The following is a 13,761-nucleotide window of genomic DNA, read 5'->3' on the forward strand; positions in this document are numbered from 1 at the left end:
CAAAATGAAACTTCACAATAAACATATCTTTAGACATAGTTTCTGGTCGGAAAAGAATTCTTGAAACAAAAAAAAGATCACATCAAACTGCAACACAAAAGAAAGTGAAATAATACAACTTTTTAAACTTCTTTATCTGTATTCTTTCATAATCAATATCTTTGTTTTGTTCTCTATTTAATCACTCTCGTCGTCGTCGCTTCGGTCGTTCTCATTTCCGGTTTCTTCTTCATCTCCAGCATCAGCTCCGCCTTCTCCACCTCCATCAACCATCTCTTCGAGAAGTTCTCCGATATTATCGTCGTCGATCGGCTGGAAAATAGGAAATTCATATGACTAAAGTTAGATGCCCGCCCTAATAGCTAGGATTTTTTGGGATTTAGATAGTTTTTTTTCAAAAACAAACCACTTCCAGATTTTCTCAAAAATTTCCTGCAATTTGAATAAAGAGAGCGCTTTTTTCCCAGCAAATTCTTGAGAATTGTGTTTTTGTTGGAACATAAAGAATCGTTGATCCAATTTCCATGACAACCCAAAATGTATATACCTCCAAATCGAGAATGAGGAGAGCCTCATCATCCAAAGCGAATTGGATGTCAGCCTGAAAAAATGCGCTTTTTATGGGAGACTGATATTTTGAACAAACTCACCGGAGGGTCCATTTGCAGGAGACCATCGTTCAACACTACTCTCTAAAGATGAGTTTTATAGTGTGGACGCATCAGGGCACATTGTATGGGAGTTAACGATGGTTTTTTTTTTCATTTTTGACTGAGTCGGATTTAATACAGTAAACCTCATTTCCTCAGTTCTCAACAGTTCCCAAAATGTCACTTCCCTCCCTTTACCATGTTTTTGACTGGCCGAGGGCGGATAGTTACATCGCTATTGGAACGTCTTTTGGTGAGTTTTGTATTGTTCTGTACTAATTTTTTCATTAAATTTCATAGTTTGAAGTTTGGGAATTTTTTTTAGTAAGGGACACAATTTCCATCACCAAAAGACGTTCAAATGATGATGAAACTACCCGCCCATTCAAACCAACAAAGAACACTAAGACGAGGTCGATCGGTCTTCTCAGCACCAACTCAACGCACATAGCCACGGCCACGGCCAGTCGAAAACGTGGCGAAGGGAGGAAATAATGTGTACTGTGTTAAATCTGTGCCAAAATTTTAGAGCCCACAACTAAGAAGTGTCGAGCGAGCTCCAATATTTTGTGAGAGCATCTAAATTTTGCCAACTCCCAAGCGTACAAGTACTAGGGGTTTCTTTGTAAATGTAAAATCCTGTTTTTTCATGTTTCTTTTATCACTTACTAAATCAACCTGGTTTTCAAAACCAGGGGTTCATTATGCCCAATCTCGACACGACGATCATCAAACGCAGCAGCTGCATCACGTCCATCTTCTTGATTGTCGACACGACGATTCAGTTCAAGAACCCGCGCTTCCTTTAAGAAAATAGTTTCAAATCCAGAAACGCATTTAGAATTACCAGTTTCTGATTTATTTTGATATTTCTCGAACCAAAATCAAAAACTTCTGTCATTCTTGTTATTTGCCGAGCATTTTTTTATTACAACTGCGCCCCAGCACAAACGAAAGAAAATCAGCGAGAGACGCAGAGTGCTTTCTCGTGCCGAGCAATTTTTATAAATTATTATTTTTAAAAACGAGAATAGGTCAAATATCGTAAAAATCTGTGCCAGCGCGCAAAAACACTCTCCGTCTCTCGTCGATACTGTCTCGTTTACGATGGGACGCAATTGTAAGAGGGGGGAGGCTGTAAAAATATATGTAAAAAATAAAATGAAAACATACAAGTTTCGCAACTCGTTTAAGCAGCTGCTGCAGAATCCCATCTTGGCCATTTCGCTAAAAAAAAAGAATTATGTGTTGAAACGAAAAGGCCTTCTTAATTTCATACTTGCAAACCGGGCCGACTCGTAACTTTTTTCAAACTTAATATTATTAGCTGAAAAAGATACCAAAATGTAGATCTTGGCGAGTTCTATCTTGTTATTGTGCCGCGGGCCGGGAAAAAGTGCCAAAAAACGCGAAAATGCCCAAAAAAGATATTCCAGCCCGGCCCGCGACACATTAACAAATAGCCATCCGGCCCGTAGTAGGACACGGACATAGAACTCGTCGAGATCTACATTTTGGTATACCGTAAAAACTGTATTAAAGCGACATGTCGCTCTATTTTTCGAACAGGTTTTTGTTGTCGTTATATTAGAGGCTGCCGTTCTACTAGAGGCTGTCGCTCTGTTTTTCGAACGAAGTTCTAAAAGTCAGTCAGGTTCGATTTATGCAAATAAAAATGAAATCAGAAGAAAAAAACATGAAAATTTAATGAAAAAATAACGAAAATACCCAAAAACAGGGTGTCGGTCTATTAGAGGCTGTCGTTCTACTAGAGGCTGTCGCTCTATTTTTCGAAGCTTAATTTTGCTGTCGTTCTATTAGAGGTGTCGTTCTATTAAAGGTGTCGCTCTAATACAGTTTTTACGGTATTTTTCAGCGCATAATATTGTTTGAACCGAGTTACGAGCCGGCCCGTGTCGGCCCAACTACTTACATTCGAAGACGAAGGGACTTTTTCTTGGTTGCCGTCGTTATCTTCCGGTTCCATTGTTTTTTTTGGAATTTCTCGAGTGCAACTCTTTTTCTTTCGAAATAACCAATTTTATGTGGCATTGGCCTCTCTGACCTTTCACAAACTTGGCCAGTTCACAAAAAAGTTCACGTGGAGGCTGAAACTCGGCTGAGATTGTTTTCGATTTTAATTAATTTATTTTTTCTTCTCCAGTTCATAATCACGTGACCCACAACACTCTAAAAATTGAAATTATTGTCTTACAGGAACGTGTATAGGTCATCAAAATGAAAAATAGGTCAAAAACTCCAAAAAGAAAAATTCAGGTGCTCAGAAATGTTTTTTGGAAGATCGACTTGAAACTTTAAAAAATACAAATTTTCGAAACTTTTCGAAAATTTATAATTTACTAAAACTACCGTAACCCGCTATATTTTGTGATGACACCCATGAAATTAATATTTCTGAATTCAGCACTCTAAGACGCTTCAAATGAGGTTAATCACAACCTGTTTTGAAGAAATTTGAAATTTTTCGGGTCTCGAATGGAATTTGACTACTTTAAAGGCGCATAGACCTAGAAAGTTTCAATTTGAGCAAACTTATAGTCATTCGAAGCGTTTTGAAAATCTGAATTTGGGTATAGCAATAAAAATCAAAAAATCTGAAATTTTGTGTCGAAAACCCACCGAAAATCATTGATTTTCTCTGAACAAAAAAAAACATTAAATCCGTTTATAATACAATTTATTAAATAATATTAGAAATTAAGCTCGAGTAAAAATAATTTCACTAGTTGCGCGGTCCAGAAGGTGTTGTTTGGAAATCCCTCAAATATTTCTTGCCTTGTTGCCCCTCTCAGACCTGAAAATAAATAAGGAAGTTACTTTTTCTTTAAATATAAAATAAACTCGCCGTCTTGGTTATTTGTGTAGATCACGGTTGCCTCCAAAATTATGTGTTCCAATTTTGGATCCAAAAAGCTGCCCTGGTAGAGCTCAATCAGGCTTTTCTTCTTTCCATGGAATAACTGCTTCAACAGGATCCGCGGCATGGAACATCAAAGGAGACACACTGCACTCACTTATTCAATTATCTGTAAGTTTAAAACTTTAATTTAAAACAATCTCTAAAGTATAAAATGTAGTAAATGATAAACTATCAGTAGAGTTCTTCAATTTTTTTAAAAAAGTTTTAAACGATTTCAGATCGAAAACAAAGACGCTTTTCGAGTGTTAGATGGACCTACTCTTAAAGGAGGACTGAAGTCATATTTTTTTATTTCAGATTCTGATACTTCAGAAAATTCTGAACAACTTTCATCATTGGAGCGTATGCTAAAAATCGCTCTAAACGCCCTAAATTCACGTTTTCCCGGCGCAAAAGGAGCCTAGATGGAAGAGTTTTCCCACGCGTATTTTTGCCCATGTGTAGTCCTCTCGGACAAACTATTTCTTTTTATTTCTCGATGTTTCGTTTTCTTGCTTTTTTCAACAAATTTTCGTGTTTTTTTCAATTTATATCGTAAAAAAAGAAGGAAAACACGAAAATTTGTTAAAAAAAGCAAGAAAACGAGAAATAAAAAAAAATAATTTTGTCCGAGAGGACTCCGAGAGGACGGGGGCAAAAATTCGGGTGTGAAAACTCTTCCACCTAGGCTCCTTTTGAGCCGGGAAAACGTGGATTTAGGGCGTTTAGAGCGATTTTTAGCATATGCTCCAATGATGAAAGTTGCTCAGAATTTTCTGAAATATCAGAATCTGAAATAAAAAAATATGACTTCAGTCCTCCTTTAATGCTCTGAGAAAGGAGCTAACCGGAATTCCAGTTCATCGACGAAGTGAGCATGTTAAGCGCAAAGGCTCTCTCGGAGACGTCGTCCATCCTCCAAAGAGTGTTCTTGTCGCCTCTTCCTTTTGGAGGATCGTCTCTGTTTTCCTTTTCGGGGATTTACTGCAACTGGAACCAGTAAATGGTAAAGGAATAAAAAATATAAGGTATGACTTTTCATACCTTTCTCTTTTCAATTAAAAAAAAACTTACTTTCAGATCTTCCAATGCGCTATTGGCCAGAAGTCACCCCCACAGTTCTCTTAGCAGACTGTGTTGCCAATGCCTGATCCCAAGCCTTGAGGGTCCATGCTCAATTTTTGACAAATTTTTGACAAAATTGAGCAAGTTGGACGGGCATCACCTCGCCGTAGGTCTGAAATCAAACAGTTATCATATTAAAGGGTATTGTAAAGTGAACCGTCCAATCTACAGTACCCCTAACCTAAATTTCGGGATTTCAATAAGCCAAAAAATTGGGGTTAAAACCCAGCAATCTACAGTACCCCTCCCTGTTAAAATCTAAACACCATTTTGAAACTTTTGAGCCTACAGTACTCCAGTATCATCAAAATCTGGTGAAAAAAAGACAGATTAGGACCCGTCAACTCGGCCATCACCGATTACAGTGACAAACTACACTGACCAAAATTCCGATATTCTTGAAATTGATAGCGGCTCGATAAATATTTAAACGACCATTTTTTTAGAGATTTCAAATTTAAAATAGGTATTTTGTCTAAAAATGACAAATTTCGATGATTTCAGCCGATTTTCAACAATTTTTACTCTGAAAACTTAAATTTTTGAGCTAAAATCACCTGAAAAAAGCGATTTTTGAGCTAAAAATAGTGAAAAACTATTTTTCAGAATTTTTTTAAATTTAAAAACAATTTTTCTACTTAGATATCAAATTTTCAACCGAAATCTCAAAAATGGAGTTTTCAGTTAGAATTTGATGAAAAATTGATTTTTCAGAGTGAAAATTGTCGTAAATCGGATAAAATGATTAAACTTGGTTATTTCTAGCTGAAAAATTGTGATTTTGGTGTCAAAATTAGACCCGATTTCCGAAAATTCCTATTTTCAAGCCCGAAAAAAAGTTTTTTAATACTTACTTCATGTTTTTTCTTGTTAGCCAAAATAGTAGCATCACGAATCGTCAGCTTGTACACCAAGTTCATTATGGCCTCAATAATCGTGGGACATTCCACTTCAACTTATTCTGGAGACCACTTTTATTCCTAAAAATCAATAATTAGCCAATTAGATTAATTAAGTCATAAAATCAACTTACTCCTTGATGTGGTGGAGGAAAACCTGGAGAAAGTGTTAATCTTTCTCAGCATATTTCACGATTGAGCAATGACATTGACTTGGTTAGTTCTGAAATCGAAACAAATTTAATTTTAAAAAAAACGAAAAAATTGAGTTTTTATGTCAAAAATCAATAATTTTCCGTGATTTTTGACTCAAAATTTCAGATTTTTTGTATTTTCCTGGCTAAATTATGATTAATCTTGATTTCCCCTCAAAAACTGGTTAAAAATATTCAAAAGTCGGTAAAATGCACCATTTTCCAAAAAACGCGTCAAAGGTGCGCCAGACTAGTCGATGCAAAAAAGTACGGGATTTGAGTGAAAAACCAGTAAAAATTGGATTTTTTAAAAGAAAATCCGATTTGTGAGCGTTTTTTCGGGAGAAAAACGCTGGAAATCTCTTTAAAAATCTAAAAATCGAAATCTTACCTCAGCCGAGAAGTCCATTGGTCGTTCGGCGTGTCCCATCCATAATAGAAGAATAATAGAAAAAATAACTTAGAATTTAATAAAAATCAAAAAACGCCTATTCAGTAAGGCATTTGGGAAGACTGATTTGGTTGGGATGGAGAAGAGAATCGACGGGTTGAGGGGGCGGGGCCACTGACCACTTCTCTGCTTCTCTAACACCCACTCCCTGACACACACTCTCTCTCTGTTTACTCATGGTAACACTTGTGACACTCTCTCGGTAATAGTTGTATAAGGTCAGTCAGTCGACGACCATCTGGTCTAATTCCCATGGTGTGTTAGTTGACCAATAAAATAGAGGTTCGAATATGACATCCCCTGGGAAGGTTGGTCCAATCCCCCATGAATTACGGTACTAATTCACCAATAAAATGGGCGATTAGGATTACAGACTGTATTACTGTTTGAATATGAGATGTTCTGGGAAGATCTGGTGTGGGAAATGGAGTACAGTCATTCAAAAGAAATTCAAAAATTGGCGCAGGTAAAATGAAGAATAGGGGGATTTTTGGCTTAAAAACATCAAAAAACGGACAATTTTCAACATTTTAAGACAAAAATTCCAAATGTTTTGAATTTCCCGCCAAAATTCTACCTCTTTCGCGTGTCTGAACGTCTCCATGGAAGTATGCGGCTACTCGGCTATCGCTGGAATTCCATCTTCCGACTTCCGGATGAGAAATTTTCACTGCCATGCAATTCTAGTTGGTTACCAATCTGCAAGTCTGTGTTCATCTTATAGAAAATCTCGCAGTGATCACAAATCTGTAATTAGTTTTCGCAACGGAAGCCATTGAGAAGAGTTATACACGTTTTTATGAATTTGTCCAGTTCAAAAGAGAGCACCTCTACGCCTCTCTTGAAACACATTTAACCTGAAATGAAAACACCTGTCTTTCTCGAGAAACTAATTATTTGCATATATTTTTAATTTGAAATATATATGTTATATTCTATCGTTTTTCTTATATTGATTACCAAGTATGAATCTAAGACTACTCTTTCAAAATCTGTCCGAACCCTTTGTTTATATGGACGGATTTGATGATTTCGAGAAAAATTTCGTAGATACATTGATTCATCTTCCAGTTCCTTTGTTTCTCATTGGTTTGTACATTTTAAAAATTTATCGGAAACAGGTCAGTTGCAGAACTTTTCAGCTGAATTACAGCGCTCATCTTAAAAATCCGTCTCCGTTTTCCAGATCTCCCATCTCTCGCCATTTCTCTCATTCCACATTTCAATGTATGCTTCTGTAATTATTATTATATATACCATATTCAGGAAACCAGACTTAAATGGCTTTAATTTATTGATATGTCTGATTTTCTTTCATTTAAACTATATTATACTATCTCATATATTCTTTGATTTATTTGTAGTCGTGTTCCCACCAGCCAACTTGTATTCCGAAACCTTTGATATTCATTTGACCCGCATGAATATTAAATGTGTTCTGATAGGGGTACTGATAGTTTTCAGACTCCTTTTTTTTGCTCACGTATTTGTATTATCCATTTCGGACTGTGAGATCAACTTGGACTTTTTGAATTTCTTTATTCATTTAATTAACATAATTTTGTTAATTTCATTAATTATCCAATGGAAAATATCAGGAATTCATCAAAAAGACTCTTACATTTTAATAAATTCCCTAGTTATGATGTTTCTGATAACGGTGTAAATATTATATCAAATTAAATCAATTAACTGATTAAATTTTTTCAGATTTTTGAAGTGATCACAATCTTCAAATATTTCTTGAAATATAATTCTGATCTACCACTATCATTCGACAAATTCATCTACAATGTCTATTATTTCCCATATTTATGGATTATATCTGTTTATATCTGTAACTTCACAAAAATTCAAACATGGATTCAGAATCAGAAGAAGAGGACGTCGGTTACTGTAGTCGTTCCAGAATATCGGGTTGTCGTTCGACCACAACGAATTGATGAGACTATGATATCCGAATTGTCGGTGTCAGAACTCGAAACAGTTATGTGATTCTGAATGTTTTTAGTTTCCGTATTACCCATTCGCCGGTGGCTGACCGCTCGTCCAAAGTTTGGCCTGGAGACGAGGGATGGGACTCGTTGTGGAATTCCGATCTACGCTGGCTCTCTACGGTACTTTTACCATAAAAAAGTTTTAATACTACGGTAGTCGCAACGAAACCCACACCTCGTCCCTGGCCCAAACTTTGAGTGAGCGATGAACCACCGGCGAATGGGTAATATGATGTAACGTCATCTGTCAAGCAGTTGAAAAGGATAATAAGTTTATATTTGAAATAAAATTACGCCCCTTTCGAGAAACATTTTTCCTAAATTAAAAGCACCTGTCTCTCTCGAGAAAATAATTATTTTAAGAAACAGACTTAGGCTTCAACATAAAATCACCTGTCCCACATCGCAATCCTTCTCTCTCAACATATAAATATTTTATATTCTGTCGTTTTCCTTCTATTGATTTACAAGTATGAATCTAAGATATCGCTACCGAAATGTATCCGAACCCAATGTTGTTTCGGAGGGATTCAAAGAATTTCAAATGAATTTCGTGAATACATTGACTCATCTTCCGGTTTCTTTGTTTCTCATTGGTTTGTATATTTTGAAAATTTATCGGAAACAGGTCAGTTGCACTGTCGAACAGTTTTCTGCTAAATTGCAGCTCTCCTCTTGAGAATCCGCTTTTTTTTCCAGACCGCCCATTTTTCGCCATTCCTCTCATTCCATATTTTAATGTATGCTTTTGTAATTATCAATATAATCACCATATCTATAAAACCAGGCATTTCTGTTTTTCTAAATGTATTGCTTTTCTGGATTTTAGCACTCTTCTATTTTTTCAACTATATTATTCTATCTCATATATTTATTGATTTATTTGTGATTGTGTTCCATGTGACCAACTTTTATTCCAACACCTGTGACATTCATATAACCCGCAGGAATATTAAATGCGTTCTGATTGTGGTACTGATAGTTTTCCGATTGGTTTTTCTTTCTGACTATCTTGTGTTATCCATTTCGGACTGTGAGATCAATTTGGATTTTTCGAATGGTTCTATTCATTTAATTAACATACTTTTATTAATTATACTAATTATCCAATGGAAAATATCAGGAATTCATCAAAAGGACACTTACGTTATGGTAAATTCTATAGTTATGATGTTGTTGGAAACGGTATAATTTTTATATCAAATTAAACCAACTAATTAATTACAAAATGTTTCAGATTTTTCAAACTATCACAATCTTCAAATATTTCTTGGAATATAATTCTGATCTACCAATCTCATTCGACAAATTCATCTACAATGTCTATTATTTCCCATATTTATGGATTATATCTGTTTATATCTGTAACTTCAAAACAGTTCAAATCTGGATTCAGAATCAGAAGAAGAGGACGTCGGTTACTGTAGTTGTTCCTGAATGTCGGGTTGTTGAAACTGTTATATGAGAATAAGTTTGTTAGCAAGCATGGATGCAGACTTTTATGTGTAACTCTGCTGGATAATTTTCGTTTTGAATAAACTTCAATTTGACATGCAGCTGAATTTTTTTTGATAATCTCAAAAACTGCATAGAAAAAGTTTTTCTGCATACAATTTCAAAGTGTTTGACATTATTTGTACGGATCGATGAGACTGTGGTATCCGAATTGTCGGTGTCGGAAATCGAAACAGTTATTTGATTTTGAATGTTTTCCAATGATGTAACCTTTTTTGTGAAAGAAATTAACCGGTTTATTTTTGAAATAAAGTTTTCATTATGGTGAAGGAAGATCAGTTGAGTGCACTTCGGATGAATTCGACGACACGTTTGGCGTACTTCGATCTCTCTGTCTTTATTCACCTTCTTCGCCCCGCCCACTTATTTATGCGCTATTATCTGTCTTCATTAAGCTACACTAGACTCCGCCTCCCCCCCCCCACTGCTACAGTACTCCCCCTGCTTGTATTACTGTAAAATACTACTATTTTTTTTTCCGTTCCCCCACCGCCGCCGCCTATGTAATGCTCTTTTGAAAAATGGCAATTTATATTTTATGTGAGAGATAAAAATGCATTTTTAGAGATTTTCGATTGTTTATTTTCAGTAGTGGTCGCCCGTGCCTGGAGTCTATTTTGGGCTAGAAAATATCGAAATCCTATGAAAATACTCAAAAAACCCTCTAAAAATGAAATTTCAGCTCCGAAAAATAAATTAGTGGTGGCCGAACTTTTTGGGTTTCTAGGCCACGGAAAGTTCTTCCACCTGTCTGTAAGTCTCGTGATCATAGAATTTGGTATCAGAAAATGACAAGGAACCAAATTCGAACATTACTTCGTGAAAAGAATTTTAAGACAATTTTGGAGCATATTCCCTTGAGATCATGTTGGTATCGAAAGTTATGGAAGAACTTGCATTCCTCATGACTCATGACCACGCCCACTCCCATTTTAACGCGGCGTTACATTTTGAACTCTGCCACAAGAAATGGGCGTGGCTGCCGCATGTGTGCGGCGCGAACTTCTCTTGCACAGAAAAAAAAAGAATTCATAACACGCCTCTTTCGAGAAACACGCTCGTTGAAATAAAAGCACCTGTCTCTCCCGAGAAAATAATTATTTTAAGAAACAGGCGTATTGCCTTAATCAGAAAGTCACCTGTCACACTTTACAGCCATTTTCGCTCTCTTTCAACATATACATATTTTATATTCTGTCGTTTTTCTTATATTGATTTACAAGTATGAATTTAAGATACCACCACCGAAATGTATCCGAACCCATTATTTTTATGGACGGAATTGAAGAATTTCTACTGAATTTCGTGAGTACATTGACACATCTTCCGATTTCTTTGTTTCTTATTGGTTTGTACATTTCGAAAATTTATCGGAAACAGGTCAGTTGCACTGCACAACATTTTTTTGCTGAAGTGCAGCGCTCTTCTTGAAAATCCACTCCCCGCTTCAAGTTATCTAGTTACTAAACACTTATACTGCACTTCCAGACCGCCCATCTGTCGCCATTCCTCTCCTTCCATATTGTAATGTGTGTTTCTGTCTTTTCCAATATACTTACCATATCCATGTGTCTTATCAATCCAGGTACGTCTGGTTTTCCTTCTAACATGGTCTCCGGGCTTCTCTGTCTTTTCAACTACGTTATTCTATCTCTTATATTTTTTGATTTATTTGTGGTCGTGTTCCAAGTGACCAATTTGTATTCCAACACCTGTGACATTCATATAAGCCACAGGAACATTAAATGTGTACTGATTGGGGTACTGATACCTTTCAGATGGTTTGTCTTTGACTATCTTGTATTATCCATTTCGGACTATGAGATCAATTTGGACTTTTCGAATGCCTCTATTCATTTAATTAACATAATTTTATTGATTATACTAATAATCCAATGGAAAATATCAGGAATTCATCAAAAAGACACTTACATTTTCATAAATTCTATAGTTAATATGTTGCTGATAACGGTTTAATTATTATATTAAATGAAATCCATTAATTGATTATATTTTTTCAGATTTTCGAAGTGATCACAATCTTCAGACATGTTTCAAAATATAATTCTGATCTACCACTCACATTCGACAAATTCATCTACAATGTCTATTATTTCCCATATTTATGGATTATATCTGTTTATATTTGTAACTTCACAAAAATTCAAAACTGGATTCAGAATCAGAAGAAGAGGACGCCGGTTACAGTAGTTGTTCCAGAATATCGGGTTGTTCGACCACAACGGATCGATGAGACTGTGATATCGGAATTGTCGGTGTCTGAACTTGAAACAGTTATCTGATTTTAACTGATTGAGTTTTCTAATGATGTAACGTCCTCTGTCAAACTGTTGAATAAATGAAAACTTTTATTTTTGAAATGAAGTGTTCATTATTTCAATGAGGGATGGGACTCGTTGAGGAATTCCGATTTACGGTGGCTCTATTTTAACAATAAAAAAGTTTTAATACTACGGTAGTCGCAACGAGACCCACACCTCGTCCCTGACCCGAACTTTGAGTGAGCGATCAGCCGAATGGGTAATATGATGTAACGTCCTCTGTCAAGATGTTGAAACGGTTAATAAGTTTATTTTTGAAATAAAGTATTGCATTGACACTATCCAGAGAAAAATAAGAAACAGTTCATGAAATTGTGATCTCAGTAGTCTCAAAAGCGATTTAATACACTTATAGTATTGAGCTCCTGTTGAAAAAAAAAAAAAAAAAAAAAAACCAGACCGCCCATCTCTCGCCATTCCTCTCATTCCATATTTTAATGTATGCTTTTGTAATTATCAATATAATTACCATATCTATAAAACCAGGCATTTCTGTTTTTCTAAATGTATTGCTTTTCTGGATTTTAACACTCTTCTATTTGTTCAACTATATTATTCTATCTCATATATTTATTGATGTATTTGTTGTCGTGTTCCAAGTGACTGACTTGTATTTCAGAATCTGTGACATTTATATAAGTCGCAGAAATATTAAATGTGTTCTGATTGTGGTACTGATCGTTTTCCGATTAGTGTTTCTTTCTGACTATCTTGTATTATCCATTTCGGACTGGGAAATCAACTTGGATTTTTCGAATGGTTCTATTCATTTCATTAACATAATTTTATTAATTATACTAATTATCCAATGGAAAATATCAGGAATTCATCAAAAGGACACTTACATTTTTATAAATTCCATAGTTATAATGTTGCTGATAACGGTATAATTATTATATCAAATTAAACCAACTAATTAATTACATAATTTTTCAGATTTTTCAAACTATCACAATTTTAAAAACTTTCTTGAAATATAATTCTGATCTACCACTATCATTCGACAAATTCATCTACAATGTCTATTATTTCCCATATTTATGGATTATATCTGTTTATATCTGTAACTTCACAAAAATCCAAATCTGGATTCAGAATCAGAAGAATAGGACGTCGGTTACTGTAGTTGTTCCAGAATGTCGGGTCGTCGTTCGACCACAACGGATCGATGAGACTGTGATATCCGAATTGTCGGTGTCTGAAGTTGAAACAGTTATGTGATTTTAACTGATTTAGTTTTCTACTAATGTAACGTTCTCTGTCAAACTATTAAAGAAATAAACCAGTCGGTTCACGTCGCCTAACGGCGACTAAACCTCCTTTTCTACACCACCCGTCTGGTTTTTACAGCGCCTGCGGCGCTTCCCGAACGGTTGAGACTGTCGAGGTCTCACAGTTCTCTCCAACTTCTGGATCGTAATACTTTTCTTAGCTTGTTAGTAGTCTTTTAGCTGTGAGCAGGCCGTTCCGGAAAAGCACAATTGTTAGATCTCTACTTTTCTGATACGATTTCGTTCCCTTACTCCTCTATTTTCTTTAAATCAGGCGATAAGAAAAAATCTTCCACGTCTCTACATGGGAAAAATCCAAAGGACTACAGTCAACGCTGCCTAACTTGCCAGATCGGATTCCTAAACGCATTCACCTTCACCATTTGAACGTCGAATT

The 13,761-nt window shown here is 35.6% G+C and overlaps 3 protein-coding genes across 3 annotated transcripts; 2 read left to right on the top strand and 1 right to left on the bottom strand.

The window, feature by feature from the left end:
* Positions 1 to 177: 177 nt before the first annotated feature.
* GCK72_011498 (uncharacterized protein) lies at positions 178 to 662 on the bottom strand (the record flags this gene model as incomplete). The annotated part of the gene is made up of 3 exons (XM_003103972.2): positions 178 to 312; positions 548 to 601; positions 651 to 662. 3 exons carry the CDS (start codon positions 660 to 662, stop codon positions 178 to 180), a joined length of 201 nt encoding a protein of 66 aa, XP_003104020.2.
* A 6,179-nt stretch (positions 663 to 6,841) lies between these two features.
* Positions 6,842 to 8,234, top strand: GCK72_011499 (uncharacterized protein; the record flags this gene model as incomplete). Its single annotated transcript, XM_053728496.1, has 2 exons — positions 6,842 to 6,988; positions 7,950 to 8,234. The coding sequence occupies 2 exons, from the start codon at positions 6,842 to 6,844 to the stop codon at positions 8,232 to 8,234; spliced, it is 432 nt and encodes a 143-aa protein (XP_053588073.1).
* A 2,789-nt stretch (positions 8,235 to 11,023) lies between these two features.
* Positions 11,024 to 13,314, top strand: GCK72_011500 (uncharacterized protein; the record flags this gene model as incomplete). The annotated part of the gene is made up of 3 exons (XM_053728497.1): positions 11,024 to 11,056; positions 11,773 to 12,045; positions 13,030 to 13,314. The coding sequence occupies 3 exons, from the start codon at positions 11,024 to 11,026 to the stop codon at positions 13,312 to 13,314; spliced, it is 591 nt and encodes a 196-aa protein (XP_053588074.1).
* Between the last annotated feature and the right edge of the window lie 447 nt (positions 13,315 to 13,761).

Source organism: Caenorhabditis remanei, chromosome III (assembly GCF_010183535.1).
Source record: "Caenorhabditis remanei strain PX506 chromosome III, whole genome shotgun sequence".
In the NCBI taxonomy this organism is placed as follows: domain Eukaryota; kingdom Metazoa; phylum Nematoda; class Chromadorea; order Rhabditida; family Rhabditidae; genus Caenorhabditis; species Caenorhabditis remanei.